Source organism: Panulirus ornatus, chromosome 50, assembly GCF_036320965.1.
Source record: "Panulirus ornatus isolate Po-2019 chromosome 50, ASM3632096v1, whole genome shotgun sequence".
In the NCBI taxonomy this organism is placed as follows: Eukaryota; Metazoa; Arthropoda; class Malacostraca; order Decapoda; family Palinuridae; genus Panulirus; species Panulirus ornatus.
In genome coordinates, this window is record NC_092273.1 from 14,640,925 (window position 1) to 14,664,290 (window position 23,366).

The window sequence follows — 23,366 nt, forward strand, 5'->3', positions numbered from 1 at the left end:
CATAGTTTGCCTCCGACATACAGACGACGCACTTAGCTTTTGGCCTAATATAACCTCACCATTGAGAACTTACCCGCTTCAGTCAAACTCGTTAGCTTTATCCATGAGATTCACTCGTGAAGTCGAAATGAATAACATGTTACCCTTTCTGGACATGGAAGTTCATCAGGGATAAAAGTTTCTTGAAAACTAAGGTTTACAGAAAACCTACAAATATACCTTCTTATGTCCACTATTAATTCAAATCATCATATTAATGTAAAAAAATCGGTTTCCATATCTATGTACCTGAGAGCATATAGGATTTCAGATACTGATTTTTTCAGATGATGAACTGAAAATGATTCAGTACATTGGACTGAAGCTAAGATAACCAGTGAATATACTTAGCCAGTGTCAGAATACAGCAAGGAAACGTTTCTATAGTGGCTAAAATTATAAGCCAGAACGTAAAAGTTACCAAAGAACCCTTGTTCTCCCCTTGCATGAGAATTTTATCGAATGTATTCACATTCTGAAAAAATCTAATGTACAGGGAGTATTCAAAAAATGACAACACCATCAAGAAAGCCCTCATCAAAAAATAGCCCATCAAATTATACAGGTGGTGTTTATAAAGTCCCATGTAAAGACTGTAACCAATTCTATCCTGGACAATTGGGGAAAGATTTGGAGACTAGGATCTCAGAACATAAGTCTAGTGTTAGGATAGCCCATCAGAGCGACGGCATATTGCAACATAAAGCTGCTTTTTGATCACCAAATCGACTACGAAGGAGCTAAGACCATAGCTAAATCACATTGTTTCAGGGGGAAAAAAAAAATATGTAACTGAAACATGTCTGATCTCTGGCACATATGATCATGATGCAAAGATGTCTTTCGGTCGTCTTAAATGTGACAAACTAATAAATGAAATAATTATTAAGATGTATCCCCCACAGAATAACCCTGTCCACACACACAATGTTAAGTGAGGAAGGTCAGATGTCAGGTCAGGTAATCAGTGCCCACCTGCACTCCACGGGGGAGTATGATGCCCCGCCTCACTGCTCCCTCTGTGCTTGTAAGGACCTCATCACCTGTATCCTCCCTCACTCTGTCTGACGATGTGGTCAGCGAAAGTACTCACCGATTTTATTTTCTCTTTCCAGTGGTGACTGTTGCATATATATATATATATATATATATATATATATATATATATATATATATATATATTTTTTTTTTTTTTTTTTTTTTTTTTTTTTTTAAACTATTCGCCATTTCCCGCGTTAGCGAGGTAGCGTTAAGAACAGAGGACTGGGCCTTTTTTGGAATATCCTCACCTGGCCCCCCTCTGCTCCTTCTTTTGGAAAATTGAAAAAAAAAAAAAAAAAAAACGAGAGGGGAGGATTTCCAGCCCCCCGCTCCCTCCCCTTTTAGTCGCCTTCTACGACACGCAGGGAATACGTGGGAAGTATTCTTAATCTCCTATATATATATATATATATATATATATATATATATATATATATATATATATGAATATATATATATATATAATATATATATATATATGAATATATATATATATATATATATATATATATATATATATATATATATATATATATATATATATATATATATATATTGGAAAGGATCACAGTTTTGCGCGTGATCAAGATATTCCTATGAGTCCACAGGGAAAATGAAACACGGTAAGTTCCCAAATGCACTTTCATGTAATAATCACATCATCAGGGGAGACACAAGAGAGAATTATATAAATCAGTTGATTTACAAGTTAGTAAACATGCGATTGTCCAAGACAGACAACGCGCATATCATAAACTTATCATTTCATAAATTTTATCAACAATAAAGTTATCTAATTTGTATAGACCATCATTAATGTTAACATTGTAATTCTTTGTGTATTTAATGATAGAAGATTCAATGATATTTCTCTTGGTAACAGAGTTAAAGTTAATAACTGGGATGGCATTACTCCAGTCAATACAATGATCATAGGTTTTAACATGATTAAACAAGGCATTTGATTCTTGTCCCGTTCTTATACCATATTTATGTTGCTTAAGTCTAACAGAAAGATCCTTACCAGTCTGCCCAACATAAAACTGTATATGCTAAACTTAAACTTGTTTCCTTGCCTATGTATCATGCAATCTAAAAATGGTAACATACCATTATTTTCATTTTCTACAGTAAATTTGATGGAAGGTACTAAATTGTTAAGTAAGGGGAGAAATATTTGTAAATTTTCATTTGTTGGCCAAACATAAAGAACATCATCTACATACGTAAACCAAATTGCTTTAGAAGGTAAGATATCCTTTAGTAATTTTGTTTCAAAAAATTCCATATAAAGATTACTTAGTACAGGTGAAAGAGGGTTACCCATTGCCATACCAAATTTTGAGCATAATAATCGCCATTAAATTGAAATACACAGTCTTTTATACACAATTTTATCAGTTCAATGAAAACAGACTTTGAAACAGGTAAATGAATATCATCCAAAACATTAAATAAATATTCTAAAAGGTCATCAACTGGAACTTTTGTGAAAAGTGAGGAAACATCAAAGCTAACTAGTTTGAAATCAAAATTAAACACTGATATTGTTTAGCTTGTTGACTAAATCTACATTGTTCATGATATTAGAATTTGATATCTTACCCACTAAAGGGCTTAATAAAGAAACTAACCATTTTGACAATTCATATGTGATGGAGCCTACTGAACTCACTATAGGTCTTGCTGGAAAATTCTGTTTATGTGTTTTGATAAGTCCATACATATATGGCAATGAAGGGGACAAAGACGACAAACTTTTGATAAGAGAACCATTACCTTTCAACAACAACTTGTTTTTATTGAAATGGGAATTACCTGCTTCTAGGGGATTCTTACTGAGTTTAAGATATGTCGTGTAATCATTTAAAAGATCATTCATTTTGGGTAAATAATTGCTTTTGTCCATAATCAGAACAGTGTTAGCCTTATCTCCTTTAGTAATATGTATATCATTGTCTTTTTTTTAAGGTGTTAATAGCTCTTATGTTGGTCAGACTGGTAAGGATCTTTCTGTTAGACTTAAGCAACATAAATATAAGCACAGGACAAGAATCAAACGCCTTGTTTAATCACGTTAAAAACTATGATCATTGTATTGACTGGAGTAATGCCATCTCAGTTATTAACTCTATTACCACGAGAAATATAACTGAAAATTCTATTATGAAATACACAAAGAATTATAATTTAAATATTAGTAATGGTCTATACAAATTGGATAACTTCATTGTTGATAAAATTTGTAAACAATTCACCTTCTTGTCCACATAATAAGTGTATGATACACTCGTTGTATGTCTTGGACAATCGCATGTTTACCAAATGGCGTCCTAGCTACGTCTCTTCGTTGTTTACCAACTGACTGTTATATTTCTCTCTTGTGTCTCCCCTGATGATGTGATTATTACACGAAAGTGCACTTTGGAACTTATCGTGCTTCATTTTCCCCGTGGACTCATAGGAACATACTTGATCACGCGCAAAATTGTGATTCTTTCCAATATATATATATATATATATATATATATATATATATATATATATATATATATATATATATATATATATAATCGATCTTTAGCAGTTCTTATGGTTTACTCAAACCTCACAATACACTAACATGTTTCACGGAAGAAATTCGCCTCATCAGGTGTGTAAAATTCACAAAGTTTCCATACACAACACAAGCACACAAACCTGTACACCCTCTTACAGACATGTCCGAGCAGACATGGCGATGAGGTGTGTGTGTGTGTGTGTGTGTGTGTGTGTGTGTGTTGAAGGCTCCAGTCACGGATAAAAGTCCACATCAAGGCAGGGCCTTAATTGAAATATAGAAAGAATTATGAAATCCAAAAAGAAAAGACAAGGGAAAGTATTTAAGAATATTTGAGGAAGTGGAGAACCAGTCTTTTGTAATGTGCCAGGTCGTAGTTATTGGGAATGACATGAGTGGAGAGAGAGTTCCAGAGCTTCGAAGTGTAGGGAAAGAAGCAGGTATTAAAATGGCCCACCCTTGAGTTGCTGAGGGCCATACAGTAATATGTGACGCAGCAGCTTGCCGAGTATTGCGTGGTCTAGCTACTAGTGGGGGCATACAAGCAGCCAGCTCTCGGGAGCAAAAGCCAAAGTAATATCTGCAGAAGAGGGAAAGTGAACCAACATTGCGGCGTAGGGCAAGTGGGTCAAGTTTGGAAGTTAGCCTGGGACAGTTTATAAGGCGGATCGTTTTCGACTCAACTTTGTCATGTAAGGTTGCAGAGCTAGAACCACCCCAGATGTGAGAGCAGTACTCTATACAAGGACGAATCAATCCCTTGTATAAACGGAGCAACTGTTCAGAAGAGAAGAAGTTTCGACATCTAAACAGGACACCCAGTTTCTTGGCGGCAGACTTAAGAATTCCCGTAATGTGGGGGTTTCCAAGAAAGGGTGAGGTTACAGTAATGCCAAGTATGTTCACTGAGTCAGATGGTGGAATTACAGAACCGTCAAAAGAGACGACAGTTGTGAGTTTTGATAGAGAGATGGGTGGAAACTGGGTCTTGGAGGCATTAAACTTAACAAGATTTTGTGTAACCCACTGAAGTATCCTGTCCAAGTCTGAGTTTAGTGAGGAAGCTGTGACAAGACGAGATGCAGATCGAGTGAGAGAAGAGGAAGCAGAATTGACGGATGAGGATGAATGCAGTGTTGAGTCGTCAGCGTATGTGTGCACTGGATTATTTGTGGAGAGGAAATCGATGAAGAAAAGGAGAAAAAACGCAGGGGACAGGAAAGAACCTTGAGGGACACCACTGTTGATGGAAAAAAAAAAGGGGGGGGGGGAGGCTGATCCACCAACAACTACAGAGATAGATCGGCCAGAGAGGAAGCTAGATATGAAGGAGCAAAGTGAGGGAGGGAAGCCAAAGAGAGGAGCTTCGAGATGAGACCCCGATGCTACACCTTGTCAAAAGCCTTAGATATGCCAAAGGCAACTACACCTGACTCCCCAAAATCTTTCAGGGATGATGACCAGACATTAGTAAGACAAGAATGAATATCACCAATGGATCTCGCCTTGCGGAAGCCATACTGGTGATCAGAGAGAAGACTGTGATTTTCGAGGTGTTTAAGGGTATGGAAGTCGAGGAGGAGTTCAAAGACTTTGGAAATGGTAGACGTCAAAGCAACAGGTCGATAGTTAGAGGGGGGTCAGAACTGTCACCCTTCTTAGGGATGGGATGCATCAATGCATGCTTCCAAGGAGAAGGAAAAGTTTGTAGTTTTTAAATAGAAACGGGAGAGACGAGCAAGCACAGGCGCAAGTTCAGAGGTACACTCAGTACACGGGGATGGATGTCATCAGGACCATAATCCTTGCTTGTGTCCAGAGAAAGAAGCGCTCTTCGGAGAGTCTGAGAAGAGATTACGGAAGGGGTCATAGGATTAGTACGAGGAGCATCAGGGGGGGTGTGAAGGAATGTTAAGAGTCATCCAAGGTGGAGTTAGACGAGAAACGGGAACCGAAGACGGTGGCTTTGTCTACGGGAGAGACAGCTATGGTACCGTCAGAGCGGAAAAGTGAGGGGCGGGAGGTAGAGCGAGAGAAGTTGGTAGGGATGCCCTGAGCTAAAAGACCAGAAAGACCTATCAGAGGATGACGGGGAGGAGGTTATCGCACTTCCTCTGAATAAAGAAACGCTTCGCCTCACGGATAACGTGCTTGTAGCGATTACGGGCGGTGATAAATGCTGAATGGAAGCCAAAGGAAGGAGAGTTTTTCCCCGCGCGATATGCCTGATCCCTTGCCTGAATGGCCTCAGAAAGGGAACGGTTGAACCAGGGATTAGATGAAGAGGTCGTCTTGGAGGAAGAGGGGATAAATGCTTTCATTCCCGCAAATATAATCTCTGCTATGCGTCTGGCGGAGACAGAAGCATCACCACATAAGGGACAGTAATTTACCTAAGGAAAGTCAGAAAAGAAGTTACGCAAGTTATTCCAGTCACCTTTGTCCAGGTGCCAGTATTCACGCTTAGAAGGGGCTGCTGGAGTGGGAGGTGCCGTTAGAATAGATGCATTTATGAGGGTGGAATCAGATGAACCAATTGGGGGCGAGATTGTGTATTTACAGCAAGCTGGACTAGAGGTGAAGAACAAATCCAGAATATTAGGAGAGTGGTCACAGCGGTCAGGAACATGTGTAGGATGGGAGATGATTTGCTCTAAATAAATGAGAATGGAGAACGTGAGGGCTTCAATCCCTCCACCATCCATATGGGAGGAATTCAACCTTTCCCTATGGTGAACGTTGATATCCCCGAGGTAGTGGATCTAGGCTTGCGGGTGAGAGGATATCACAGTCTTATGGCAGGAGTTTAGATTCTCGAAGTAGGATATAGAATTTGTAGAATTAGGAGAGCAATAGGCGAAACAGAGGAAAAGTGTGGTAGTGGGGAGACAGACCTTGAGCCACATAACATCAAAGTTGGGAGTTAGGGGTTGAAACTTCGTGAACTATACACACACACATGACGAGGAAGATTTCTTCCTTGAAACATGTAGTGTATTGTAAACTTTCAATATACCGTAATAACTCCTGCTGAAGTTCGATCAATCTCTACAGTGTAAGTTAAAACATCATGGACTAGTGTGATCGTCACGTATAACACAGGCCGTTTTGATAACTGTTTCTTTCCCTACACCTCTAGGCTTTCAAACTCTCTACCCTCTCATGTCTATCCCAATAACTGTGACCTAGTACGTTTTAAAAGACAGGTTTTTTTTTTCCACTTCCTCCAAAATTCGTAAATACTTTTCCTTGTTTCTTCTTTTCCCTTTTCACTAACCTTCTGTAGTTCAATTAAGACCCGGCCTTGATGTGGCCTTTTTTTTTTCGTGACTGGAGCCTCCAACTTATATATATATATATATATATATATATATATATATATATATATATATATATATATATATACAAAATTACCTAATTGTTCTATACGGGGATGGAGTTCTACACTCGTGGAGGCCTCCTCAGCTCTTGAACCTTCTTTATCATGTATTTCTCTAAACTCATGTATGCTCCCTGTATTTAATATCTTTTTTGCTCATTATATCCCATTCATCCACCACTCATACCACAAAAGTTCTTCTCTTTATTTTCTTTAAACAAGTATTTGGCCAATCTTATGTTCTGTTCTCTAGTTGTTCTATCCTGTTCTCTGGTTGTTCTATCCTTACACCTTCCGGAGAAAATCCTAGTATCTACGTAATTATTCTGGGTTGCAGAACTAAGGGTTGTGATCAGGTCACCCCTCACTCTTCTCTCATCCATGATGGGCCTTTCTTGTAGCTAAGCCTATTTTAACTCTGGTATCATGATGATAGCTTTTCCCTGTAACTAAACTCTCTTAACTGTGGTATCGTCTTTGCTGACCTCCTCTGGATCTTCTCTAATAACTCTTTGCCCTTCTTTAGGTAAAGACAGCTGAAGGTAAGACGAATGTCCTAGCTCTGTCGTCATGTAGGACACGAACAGCTTGCCGAGTGTCACCTCGCCTATGAAGCTTGACCACAGTTCTAATATCTACCAGCAGACAGTCGGTCTCCTTCAGCAGTCTCCAAATACAAAGGTGGATCCCAAAGGTGGTTGAGGATACGATGTAGACCCTCTAAACCCCTCACACATAGATCCTTATACTCATTCCTGCTGGATGATATTCACATTGAACCTTTCTTTCACTGTGTCCCATCCTCATTACTTTACATTTCCAGTGGGATGAATTTCATCATCTTCGTACCTGACCAATTTCAGAGTTTGTTTAGGTCCCCTTGTAAGTTGGTGTCATCCACAAACATATTTCAAGTAGGAGTTCCATTCTGCTGGCGAGTTATTTACACTGATAAAGATTAGCAATGGTCCCAGGGTGGAAAAAAAGAACCCTGAGGCACGCCACTAGTGGCCTCAAACCATTTCAAGAAGACCACCATGGCATGTTTTCCATGAGTCCATTCACTGACAGAATCTTTCTATCGACTGAGAGTCCTCTTCTTCTCCTGTCTGAAGCTCCAGCTTCTATACCGGTCCGCTCTATGGCACGGTGTTAAATGCTTCCAGACAGTCTCGAAACAATCCATTCAGCCCTTCTCATTTCCCAGAAGGAGCTCACTCTCTTATAGAAATCTAACTGGTTTAAACTGTGTGCTGTCTCTCACACGGTTCGTGTCTTACCTGGGGGAAGACATCTACTTGCTTTTCTCATTATCTTTTCCAGTACTTTACAAGTATGGCATGCAGGAGGGTGCGAGGCGTGCAACGGATGGAGCGAAGTCAGTGGGCCGAACCAGGGGCACATGAAGCTGTCAGGGAAAAGGTCTGTGGGGCCTGAATGTGGATAAGGTGCATTATATATATGACAGCTGAAGAGCGGATTTTGAACGAACGAAGCCATTTCTTCGTCAGTTCTTGGCGCTACCTTACTAAAGAGTGAAATGGCGAACTAATAATAATAATAATAATGATAAAATATATATATATATATATATATATATATATATATATATATATATATATATATATATATATATATATATATATACAGAAAATAATCTTTTTTAGATTTTTTGTTTGTTTGAAGGTCATAATGGAGAACAACACATTTGAGTCCTATGTATTGGTGAACAGCTGTTCAAGAAGTATTGCCTGTGTCACTCGTCCCCCCCCCTTAAACCAACTACCAGTTCAAAATCAACCCAGACCTGAAGTTTGAGCAAAGGTTACGATACAATCTGTTGGGTACAAGTCAAACAGGAATGACAATATTCCTTATACTCTGCTCTCTCTCACTCTCTCGTCTCCTTCCCCCCCTCCACACTTGCCACTACCGCTCACTCTCTCTCTTTTTCTTTTTCACCCTCTGCGTCTCTGTCTCTTGCTCTCTTTCTCTCACTCTCTCTCACACACACACTCTCTCTCTCTCTCTCACACACACACACACACTCGCTTTATCCTTTCATCCTCCTGTGAATCTCTGCATGGGTGTGATAACCGATCAAGTTTCAATCGTTTATTATTTTGTGCGCTAATCTGATTGGCTGTCCGAGCGGGGGGATAGAGCTGGCTTGTATACTCTGCTGACGATCCCGCCCCTTTTTTATTACCTCACTCACACAGACATACAGACATATTTATATATATATACAAATCTACAAACCATATTTACCTTCATTCAAAAATTGTGTACACCTCAGGGTGGAAAAATACTATATGAGTACGATTGGGAAATACACAGAGGTAAACAAAACAAAAAAAGTATAAGTGTCGGGAGCGAGGCGGAGGTTTTAGAAAACACTCACGCATCAGGCAGCTGCGTCGGGCGTGTAGGGTTTCGCGGATTAGATCCCGCTTCGTGACGCAACGTGGGATTGGAGCCTTTATACTTGGGATTAAGTCCGACGGTATGTGGATTACCATTCTTCTACTGATTCACTGGCTCGAATTCAAGAGTGATTTAGAAAAAAAAAAATATAAATCTTTCTAGGGTGTTCTGGTAACACCCTGTGCCTTAACGAGAGCTTATTATAAATACGGCTTTACCAGCAAATAAAGATGGATTTATCTTTATCAAATAAACACAAGCCAAGACATGACCATTAGTTATCATTTCAGCCCCTCGATTTAAGAGAGCCAACACCTCTTCCTATCAAATATATATATGTGTATATATATATATATATATATATATATATATATATATATATATATATATATATATATCCCTATGACACCAGTCAGTGGCAGGCAGGAGTGACAATAGAGCGGCCAACAGAGCGTCTCTCTCTCTCTCTCTCTCTCTCTCTCTCTCTCTCTCTCTCTCTCTCTCTCTTCATGAGCTTGCAAATCTATAGCGCTTCGTGGGGGTAGGGGTTTGAGGGAGGGAGGGATAGAGGAGGGCAGGGAATGACTCCATGACCAAGATACTAATGCGCAGCTTAGCGCCTACACAGGATTATCTTCAGAGCTTTATATTCCTTATCGTCCGCACGACTCACACACCCTCGTAAAGAACAGACACACACACACACACACACACACACACACACACACACACACACAGCCAGGCAGGGAGAAACGTACATGTGCCTGCCCCGACACACACACACACAAACACACACACAAACGCACATATATATATATATATATATATATATATATATATATATATATATATATATATATATATATATATATATATACACACCATGTGTGGATGCGAGACGCAGGCCCCGAAATCAAATGTTACAGAAGAGGGTGGATGTGTTGGACATGAAATGCTTGCGGACAATACGTGGTGGGAGGAAGCGCTGGGTGTCTGGATGTTAGACGTGCAGGGGAAAGAGGAGGAGGTTGAAGACCGAAATGGAGATGGAAGGATGGAGTGGAACAGACTTGGATGGGTTAAGGGGGGGGGGGGCCTGGCAGGAGGATGTGAGGCGTGCACGAGATAAAGAGTGAATGGGAGTGATGTGGTATACGGGGGGCGGCGACGTGGTGCAGTCCCTAACGATGTGGAACGATCAGGGAAAACCACAGAGAGAGGTCTAAGAAGGCAGAGGGGGAGGGTGGGGGGGGGGGGCTGGTTATGGATAAGGGGGGGGGGGGCATCTAGTTTCGAGGCATTGTACATGACAGCTAAACTAGTGTGGCTGTGCAATTGAGGTCATTTCTATGTCTGTTCCTAGCGCTACCTCGCTTCCCGGGAAACTGTGAACAGTATATATATATATATATATATATATATATATATATATATATATATATATATATATTTACCAAATGGCGTCCTAGCTTCGTCTCTTCGATGGTTATCAACTGACTGATATATTCCTCTCTTGTGTCTCCCCTGATGATGTGATCATTACACGAAAGTGCACTTGGGAAATTTTCGTGTTTCATTTTCCCCGTGGACTCATAGGAATATATATATATATATATATATATATATATATATATATATATATATATATATATACATATATATATATATATATATATATATAAATTTTCCTTTGCTATATCTCTCGTTTTCCTTTTTTTTTCCCTGTCTCTCACTAAAACTACAGCAGGCCGGGCCGTCATCCGCCTGCAAGCCTCGCTAATATTGTACAGGAAAAATATAAAACGCGTGTAAAAAAAAAAAAGAGGAAAAAAAAATGGGGGAAGAAAAAAAAAAAAATGGGGGAACTCCAGCTCTGCAAATACGTACGGAACAGTTTCTCCAGTATATATAAAGCGAGATGGACCAAAAAAGAAAAAAAAAAAATTAGGTATTTGTAATATTGTGATTCTCAAAAGAAAAAAAAAGAGGGGGGGTGAAATGAGGGGGTGTGAGGGGAAAGAAGGAAGGGGAGGGGGAGGGATGGGGAGGGGTGTGTGTGTGGGGGGGTGTTAAGTTCTTCGAAGGCGTGAGTGACAAGAGGTTTGGCCCGAGGAGGGGAGGGGGGGGGGGTAAGAGGGTAATTTGGGTTGGGGGAACGATGGTTCTGGTGTTGCTTTAGTGGTGTTCTGGCGACTCGGTGCTGGGTATAGCCCCATCATAATGCTGTACCCCATCATAATGCTTTACCCCATCACAGAACTGCACCCCATCATAATGCTGTACCCCATCATAATGCTGTACCCCATCATAATGCTGTACTCCATCATAATGCTGTACCCCATCATAATGCTGTACCCCATCATAATGCTGTACCCCATCACAATGCTGTACCCCATCATAATACTGTACCCCATCACAATGCTGTACCCCATCATAATGCTGTACCCCATCATAATGCTGTACCCCATCATAATACTTTACCCCATCACAGAACTGCACCCCATCATAATGCTGTACCCTATCATAATTCTTTACCCATCATAATACTTTACCCCATCATAATACTTTACCCCAACATAGTATTGTACCCCATCATAATACTTTACATATCATAATACTTTACTCATTATAATATTGTACCCCATCATAATACTTTACCCCATCACAGAACTACACCCCATCATAATGCTGTACCCTATCATAATACTTGAGCCATTATAATACTGTACCCCATCATAATGCTGTACCCCATCATAATGCTGTACCCCATCATAATGCTGTACCCCATCACAATGCTGTACCCCATCATAATGCTGTACCCCATCATAATGCTGTACCCCATCATAATACTTTACTCATTATAATATTGTACCCCATCATAATGCTGTACCCCATCATAATGCTGTACCCCATCATAATGCTGTACCCCATCATAATACTTTACTCATTATAATATTGTACCCCATCATAATACTTTACCCCATCACAGAACTGCACCCCATCATAATGCTGTACCCCATCATAATGCTGTACCCCATCATAATGCTGTACCCCATCATAATACTTTACTCATTATAATATTGTACCCCATCATAATGCTGTACCCCATCATAATACTTTACTCATTATAATATTGTACCCCATCATAATACTTTACTCATTATAATATTGTACCCCATCATAATACTTTACTCATTATAATATTGTACCCCATCATAATACTTTACTCATTATAATATTGTACCCCATCATAATGCTGTACCCCATCATAATGCTGTACCCCATCATAATGCTGTACCCCATCATAATGCTGTACCCCATCATAATACTTTACCCCATCACAGAACTACACCCCATCATATGCTGTACCCCATCATAATGCTGTACCCCATCATAATGCTGTACCCCATCATAATGCTGTACCCCATCATAATGCTGTACCCCATCATAATGCTGTACCCCATCATAATGCTGTACCCCATCATAATGCTGTACCCCATCATAATGCTGTACCCCATCATAATGCTGTACCCCATCATAATGCTGTACCCCATCATAATGCTGTACCCCATCATAATGCTGTACCCCATCATAATACTTTACTCATTATAATATTGTACCCCATCATAATGCTGTACCCCATCATAATGCTGTACCCCATCATAATGCTGTACCCCATCATAATGCTGTACCCCATCATAATGCTGTACCCCATCATAATGCTGTACCCCATCATAATGCTGTACCCCATCATAATACTTTACTCATTATAATATTGTACCCCATCATAATACTTTACTCATTATAATATTGTACCCCATCATAATGCTGTACCCCATCATAATGCTGTACCCCATCATAATGCTGTACCCCATCATAATGCTGTACCCCATCATAATGCTGTACCCCATCATAATACTTTACTCATTATAATATTGTACCCCATCATAATGCTGTACCCCATCATAATGCTGTACCCCATCATAATGCTGTACCCCATCATAATGCTGTACCCCATCATAATGCTGTACCCCATCATAATGCTGTACCCCATCATAATGCTGTACCCCATCATAATGCTGTACCCCATCATAATGCTGTACCCCATCATAATGCTGTACCCCATCATAATGCTGTACCCCATCATAATGCTGTACCCCATCATAATGCTGTACCCCATCATAATGCTGTACCCCATCATAATGCTGTACCCCATCATAATGCTGTACCCCATCATAATGCTGTACCCCATCATAATGCTGTACCCCATCATAATGCTGTACCCCATCATAATGCTGTACCCCATCATAATGCTGTACCCCATCATAATGCTGTACCCCATCATAATGCTGTACCCCATCATAATGCTGTACCCCATCATAATGCTGTACCCCATCATAATGCTGTACCCCATCATAATGCTGTACCCCATCATAATGCTGTACCCCATCATAATGCTGTACCCCATCATAATGCTGTACCCCATCATAATGCTGTACCCCATCATAATGCTTTACTCATTATAATATTGTACCCCATCATAATACTTTACTCATTATAATATTGTACCCCATCATAATACTTTACTCATTATAATATTGTACCCCATCATAATGCTGTACCCCATCATAATGCTGTACCCCATCATAATGCTGTACCCCATCATAATGCTGTACCCCATCATAATGCTGTACCCCATCATAATGCTGTACCCCATCATAATGCTGTACCCCATCATAATGCTGTACCCCATCATAATGCTGTACCCCATCATAATGCTGTACCCCATCATAATGCTGTACCCCATCATAATGCTGTACCCCATCATAATGCTGTACCCCATCATAATGCTGTACCCCATCATAATGCTGTACCCCATCATAATGCTGTACCCCATCATAATGCTGTACCCCATCATAATGCTGTACCCCATCATAATGCTGTACCCCATCATAATGCTGTACCCCATCATAATGCTGTACCCCATCATAATGCTGTACCCCATCATAATGCTGTACCCCATCATAATGCTGTACCCCATCATAATGCTGTACCCCATCATAATGCTGTACCCCATCATAATACTTTACTCATTATAATATTGTACCCCATCATAATGCTGTACCCCATCATAATGCTGTACCCCATCATAATGCTGTACCCCATCATAATGCTGTACCCCATCATAATGCTGTACCCCATCATAATGCTGTACCCCATCATAATGCTGTACCCCATCATAATGCTGTACCCCATCATAATGCTGTACCCCATCATAATGCTGTACCCCATCATAATACTTTACTCATTATAATATTGTACCCCATCATAATGCTGTACCCCATCATAATGCTGTACCCCATCATAATGCTGTACCCCATCATAATGCTGTACCCCATCATAATGCTGTACCCCATCATAATGCTGTACCCCATCATAATGCTGTACCCCATCATAATGCTGTACCCCATCATAATGCTGTACCCCATCATAATGCTGTACCCCATCATAATGCTGTACCCCATCATAATGCTGTACCCCATCATAATGCTGTACCCCATCATAATGCTGTACCCCATCATAATGCTGTACCCCATCATAATGCTGTACCCCATCATAATGCTGTACCCCATCATAATGCTGTACCCCATCATAATACTTTACTCATTATAATATTGTACCCCATCATAATGCTGTACCCCATCATAATGCTGTACCCCATCATAATGCTGTACCCCATCATAATGCTGTACCCCATCATAATGCTGTACCCCATCATAATGCTGTACCCCATCATAATGCTGTACCCCATCATAATGCTGTACCCCATCATAATACTTTACTCATTATAATATTGTACCCCATCATAATGCTGTACCCCATCATAATGCTGTACCCCATCATAATGCTGTACCCCATCATAATGCTGTACCCCATCATAATGCTGTACCCCATCATAATGCTGTACCCCATCATAATGCTGTACCCCATCATAATGCTGTACCCCATCATAATGCTGTACCCCATCATAATGCTGTACCCCATCATAATGCTGTACCCCATCATAATGCTGTACCCCATCATAATGCTGTACCCCATCATAATGCTGTACCCCATCATAATGCTGTACCCCATCATAATGCTGTACCCCATCATAATGCTGTACCCCATCATAATGCTGTACCCCATCATAATGCTGTACCCCATCATAATGCTGTACCCCATCATAATGCTGTACCCCATCATAATGCTGTACCCCATCATAATGCTGTACCCCATCATAATGCTGTACCCCATCATAATGCTGTACCCCATCATAATGCTGTACCCCATCATAATGCTGTACCCCATCATAATGCTGTACCCCATCATAATGCTGTACCCCATCATAATACTTTACTCATTATAATATTGTACCCCATCATAATGCTGTACCCCATCATAATGCTGTACCCCATCATAATGCTGTACCCCATCATAATGCTGTACCCCATCATAATGCTGTACCCCATCATAATGCTGTACCCCATCATAATGCTGTACCCCATCATAATGCTGTACCCCATCATAATGCTGTACCCCATCATAATACTTTACTCATTATAATATTGTACCCCATCATAATGCTGTACCCCATCATAATGCTGTACCCCATCATAATGCTGTACCCCATCATAATGCTGTACCCCATCATAATGCTGTACCCCATCATAATGCTGTACCCCATCATAATACTTTACTCATTATAATATTGTACCCCATCATAATGCTGTACCCCATCATAATGCTGTACCCCATCATAATGCTGTACCCCATCATAATGCTGTACCCCATCATAATACTTTACCCCATCACAGAACTACACCCCATCATATGCTGTACCCCATCATAATGCTGTACCCCATCATAATGCTGTACCCCATCATAATGCTGTACCCCATCATAATGCTGTACCCCATCATAATGCTGTACCCCATCATATACAGGACGAAAGCTTATACAGGATGAAGTGGTAGAAGAGCTAATCATACAGGTGAAGGGGGGAGGATCTAGTTATACAGGTCTGGGGCAGACCTAGTTATACAGGTATGTAGTAGAGGACCTAATCATACAGGTAACCATTTAAGAACCTAATCATACAGGTAACCATTTAAGGACCTAATCATACAGGTAACCAGTAAAAGAACCTAATCATACAGGTAACCAGTAAGAGGACCTAATCATACAGGTAAACAGTAAAACGACCTAATCATACAGGTAACCAGTAAAAGAACCTAATCATACAGGTAAACAGTAAAACGACCTAATCATACAGGTAACCAGAAAAAGGACCTAATCATACAGGTAACCAGTACCCCGACCCCCAAACCATACAGTTGGATGACACAGTGTGAGGCACTCACCTGTAGATACGGACGTGCAAGGTGGCCAGCGGGGGCCACATCACAGTGTGAGGCACTCACCTGTAGATACGAACGTGTAAGGTGGCCAGCGGGGGGCCACATCACAGTGTGAGGCACTCACCTGTAGATACGGACGTGCAAGGTGGCCAGCGGGGGCCACATCACAGTGTGAGGCACTCACCTGTAGATACGAACGTGTAAGGTGGCCAGCGGGGGGCCACATCACAGTGTGAGGCACTCACCTGTAGATACGGACGTGCAAGGTGGCCAGCGGGGGCCACATCACAGTGTGAGGCACTCACCTGTAGATACGAACGTGTAAGGTGGCCAGCGGGGGCCACATCACAGTGTGAGGCACTCACCTGTAGATACGGACGTGCAAGGTGGCCAGCGGGGGGCCACATCACAGTGTGAGGCACTCACCTGTAGATACGAACGTGTAAGGTGGCCAGCGGGGGGCCACATCACAGTGTGAGGCACTCACTGTAGATACGGACGTGCAAGGTGGCCAGCGGGGGCCACATCACAGTGTGAGGCACTCACCTGTAGATACGAACGTGTAAGGTGGCCAGCGGGGGGCCACATCACAGTGTGAGGCACTCACCTGTAGATACGGACATGCAAGGTGGCCAGCGGGGGCCACATCACAGTGTGAGGCACTCACCTGTAGATACGGACGTGCAAGGTGGCCAGCGGGGCCACATCACAGAGCACCTCCGCCACCGTCTTGTCCTCGGACTCCGGGATGTGCTCCAGGGGCAGGGGCCGCCAGTTCCTGAGCTGGAGGAGACCTGCCGGAGGAGAAGAAGGAGGAGGAGGAGGGGAAAAACCCAGGTCAGTGTCCACTCCACTATACAGTGATTTAGGGGGGGAGGGAGGAGGATGGATGGGGGTGACATCAGGGCACTGGACGAGAGGATAATAATAACAGTCTGCTGGACCTTCATGGTGGAGGGAAGGGAAGGGAAGGGAAGGGAAGGGAAGGGGAGGGGAGGGGGGTTGGAAAGAAGGGAGGGGGTGTTGGAAAGAAGGTGGGAGGGAAGGGGGGGGTGTGTGGGGCTTCGATCAAAGACCTGTGGAGTCTCCATTAGAGGGAGGGAGGGAGGGAGGGGAGGGAGGGAGAGAGGGAAGGAGGGACTGTGGGGACTCAACGTTCAACATGGGGAGTGTGGAGACTCCACTTGGAAATTATGGAGGTGAAACATGTGGATTAATCATGGGGTCTAAATTTGTAGGGGGGGGGGACTTGTTCAGTCTGAACATGGGGGACCTGTTCAGTGTGAACATGGGGGACCTGTTCAGTGTGAACATGGGGGACCTGTTCAGTGTGAACATGGGGGACCTGTTCAGTGTGAACATGGGGGACCTGTTCAGTGTGAACATGGGGGACCTGTTAAGTATGAACATGGGGGACCTGTTCAGTGTGAACATGGGGGACCTGTTAAGTCTGAACATGGGGGACCTGTTGATTCTAAACATGGGGGACATGTTAAATCAGAACATGGGGGACCTCTTACGTCTAAACATGGGGGACCTGTTAAATCTGAACATGGGGGACCTCTTAAGTCTGAACATGGGGGACTGTGACATCTAAATATGGGGGCTGTAAAGTTATATATACAAGAAACTGTGGATATTAAACATGGACAATAATACGCCAAAACATGGGGGACTGTAAAAGCGTAAAGGTGGAAAAGAGGAAGAATTAACATAGGAATGGGAAGGTAAACCTGCCAGATGGGAGAGGGAAAGACTTAACCTCTGGAAAAGAGAAGAGATTAAGAATCCTACATGGGAAAGGGAAAGACTTCTCTCCAAAGGGAAGGAAAGAAGACTAAGAATCCTAAATGGAACAGGGAAAGACGTACCCCTGTGAAGGGAAAGGGACTTACCTCCCTCTGAAGGGAAAGACTTACCCCCTGAAGGGAAAGAGGACAAGACTACGAATCCTACAAGGGAAAGAGAGAGACTTTCCCCCTTGAAGGGAGGGAGAAAGACTTCGACTTTTCAAAGGTGGAAAAGGTAAAGAGCTGTTGTGGTGGGGGACAACGCCACATGGGAGTATCCAGCCTCACAACATGCGCTGGGGGCGGAGCAGGAGGGGGTAAAGGGGCGTTTGTGCACAGACAGCCCAGGGGGGTGAGGTGTGTGGGTGAGGCTGGGAAAGAGCAGGGAGGAGTAGGGGGTTTTGTGCACAGACAGCCCAGGGGGGGTTGGGGTGTGTGGGTGAGGCTGGGAAAGAGCAGGAAGAAGGAGGTGGGGGTTTGTGCACAGACAGCCCAGGGGGGTGTGTGGGTGGGTGAGGCTGGGAAAGAGCAGGAAGGAGTTGGTGGGGGTTTGTGCACAGACAGCCCAGGGGGGTGAGGTGTGTGGGTGAGGCTGGGGGCGGAGCAGGAAGGAGGAGGTGGGGGGTTTGTGCACAGACAGCCCAGGAGGGTGTGTGTGTGGGTGAGGCTGGGGGCGGAGCAGGAAGGAGGAGGTGAGGGTTTGTGCACAGACAGCCCAGGGGGGGTGAGGTGTGTGGGTGAGGCTGGGAAAGAGCAGGGAGGAATAGGGGGTTTGTGCACAGACAGCCCAGGTGTGTGGGTGTGTGAGGCTGGGAAAGAGCAGGAAGGAGGAGGTGAGGGGGGTGTTTGTGCAGCACAGAGACAGCCCAGAGGTCGTGAGGTGGAGGTAGGAAGGTGAGGAGGGAAGTCGGCTCACCTCTGGCCTGCGTGAGTTCCTCGGAGTAGCCGAGCTTGATGAGGGCCGCCTGCAGGAGGTCGGTGAAGCGGGTGTGGCCCGGGATGAGGGCGTAGCTGTCCATCTCCACCCTCCCTCGCAGCTCCTCCATCCCCATCCCCACTCCGCACAGCGGGATGGTCTCGATCACAACATGCAGCGGGATGTTCTTGCCTGCGGTGGACAGGGAAGCGAAGCGTTATGAGGACGGAGGCAAGAGGACACAGTAAGGTGAGGAGAGTGAGGGACGCCTCATGCCCTCATGGGGCGGCCTCCCTACCGTGGCCTTCACACAACATGAGGATCCTTAACCTACTCCATGTACACAGACCACAGCCCTCCACCAGTGACGTCTCACTATGGTTCATACAAAATGGCCATAAAAAAATATATGTTAAACGACAAAAGACGTTTCTCGAGTCTTATTTTGATCACTAACGCCCCACTAACCTCCCCCCCCCCCAAAAAAAAATACATCAGAATTATTTAAATCGATTCATATCAGTATTTATAGTGAAACAAACTATTCACCTATATTATATGACATACCATATAGCATAACATATATGCTGTATAACATAACAAAATATAACATATATGCTGTATAACATAACAAAATATAACATATATGCTGTATAACAAAATATAACATACATGCTGTATAACATAACAAAATATAACATATATGCTGTATAACATAAAATATAACATATATGCTGTATAACATAACAAAATATAACATATATGCTGTATAACATAACAAAATATAACATATATGCTGTATAACATAAAATATAACATATATGCTGTATAACATAACAAAATATAACATATATGCTGTATAACATAACAAAATATAACATATATGCTGTATAACATAACAAAATATAACATATATGCTGTATAACATAACAAAATATAACATATATGCTGTATAACATAACAAAATATAACATATATGCTGTATAACATAACAAAATATAACATATATGCTGTATAACATAACAAAATATAACATATATGCTGTATAACATAACAAAATATAACATATATGCTGTATAACATAACAAAATATAACATATATGCTGTATAACATAAAATATAACATATATGCTGTATAACATAACAAAATATAACATATATGCTGTATAACATAACAAAATATAACATATATGCTGTATAACATAACAAAATATAACATATATGCTGTATAACATAACAAAATATAACATATATGCTGTATAACATAAAATATAACATATATGCTGTATAACATAACAAAATATAACATATATGCTGTATAACATAACAAAATATAACATATATGCTGTATAACATAACAAAATATAACATATATGCTGTATAACATAACAAAATATAACATATATGCTGTATAACATAACAAAATATAACATATATGCTGTATAACATAACAAAATATAACATATATGCTGTATAACATAACAAAATATAACATATATGCTGTATAACATAACAAAATATAACATATATGCTGTATAACATAACAAAATATAACATATATGCTGTATAACATAACAAAATATAACATATATGCTGTATAACATAACAAAATATAACATATATGCTGTATAACATAACAAAATATAACATATATGCTGTATAACATAACAAAATATAACATATATGCTGTATAACATAACAAAATATAACATATATGCTGTATAACATAACAAAATATAACATATATGCTGTATAACATAACAAAATATAACATATATGCTGTATAACATAACAAAATATAACATATATGCTGTATAACATAACAAAATATAACATATATGCTGTATAACATAACAAAATATAACATATATGCTGTATAACATAACAAAATATAACATATATGCTGTATAACATAACAAAATATAACATATATGCTGTATAACATAACAAAATATAACATATATGCTGTATAACATAACAAAATATAACATATATGCTGTATAACATAACAAAATATAACATATATGCTGTATAACATAACAAAATATAACATATATGCTGTATAACATAACAAAATATAACATATATGCTGTATAACATAACAAAATATAACATATATGCTGTATAACATAACAAAATATAACATATATGCTGTATAACATAACAAAATATAACATATATGCTGTATAACATAACAAAATATAACATATATGCTGTATAACATAACAAAATATAACATATATGCTGTATAACATAACAAAATATAACATATATGCTGTATAACATAACAAAATATAACATATATGCTGTATAACATAACAAAATATAACATATATGCTGTATAACATAACAAAATATAACATATATGCTGTATAACATAACAAAATATAACATATATGCTGTATAACATAACAAAATATAACATATATGCTGTATAACATAACAAAATATAACATATATGCTGTATAACATAACAAAATATAACATATATGCTGTATAACATAACAAAATATAACATATATGCTGTATAACATAACAAAATATAACATATATGCTGTATAACATAACAAAATATAACATATATGCTGTATAACATAACAAAATATAACATATATGCTGTATAACATAACAAAATATAACATATATGCTGTATAACATAACAAAATATAACATATATGCTGTATAACATAACAAAATATAACATATATGCTGTATAACATAACAAAATATAACATATATGCTGTATAACATAACAAAATATAACATATATGCTGTATAACATAACAAAATATAACATATATGCTGTATAACATAACAAAATATAACATATATGCTGTATAACATAACAAAATATAACATATATGCTGTATAACATAACAAAATATAACATATATGCTGTATAACATAACAAAATATAACATATATGCTGTATAACATAACAAAATATAACATATATGCTGTATAACATAACAAAATATAACATATATGCTGTATAACATAACAAAATATAACATATATGCTGTATAACATAACAAAATATAACATATATGCTGTATAACATAAAATATAACATATATGCTGTATAACATAACAAAATATAACATATATGCTGTATAACATAACAAAATATAACATATATGCTGTATAACATAACAAAATATAACATATATGCTGTATAACATAACAAAATATAACATATATGCTGTATAACATAACAAAATATAACATATATGCTGTATAACATAACAAAATATAACATATATGCTGTATAACATAACAAAATATAACATATATGCTGTATAACATAACAAAATATAACATATATGCTGTATAACATAACAAAATATAACATATATGCTGTATAACATAACAAAATATAACATATATGCTGTATAACATAACAAAATATAACATATATGCTGTATAACATAACAAAATATAACATATATGCTGTATAACATAACAAAATATAACATATATGCTGTATAACATAACAAAATATAACATATATGCTGTATAACATAAAATATAACATATATGCTGTATAACATAACAAAATATAACATATATGCTGTATAACATAACAAAATATAACATATATGCTGTATAACATAACAAAATATAACATATATGCTGTATAACATAACAAAATATAACATATATGCTGTATAACATAAAATATAACATATATGCTGTATAACATAACAAAATATAACATATATGCTGTATAACATAACAAAATATAACATATATGCTGTATAACATAACAAAATATAACATATATGCTGTATAACATAACAAAATATAACATATA

General features: G+C 39.5%; 1 protein-coding gene across 1 annotated transcript in view; it reads right to left on the reverse strand.

Moving 5' to 3' along the window:
- LOC139764631 (homeobox protein dve-1-like) overlaps positions 1-23,366 on the reverse strand; it is a 404,802-nt gene that overhangs the window by 96,910 nt on the left and 284,526 nt on the right. The window contains exons 3-4 of the mRNA XM_071691480.1: positions 19,553-19,744; positions 17,514-17,640 (exon numbers count right to left, since the gene is read on the reverse strand). Coding sequence (XP_071547581.1) covers positions 17,514-17,640; positions 19,553-19,744 — 319 coding nt within the window. The remainder of the gene's footprint in view (positions 1-17,513; positions 17,641-19,552; positions 19,745-23,366) is intronic.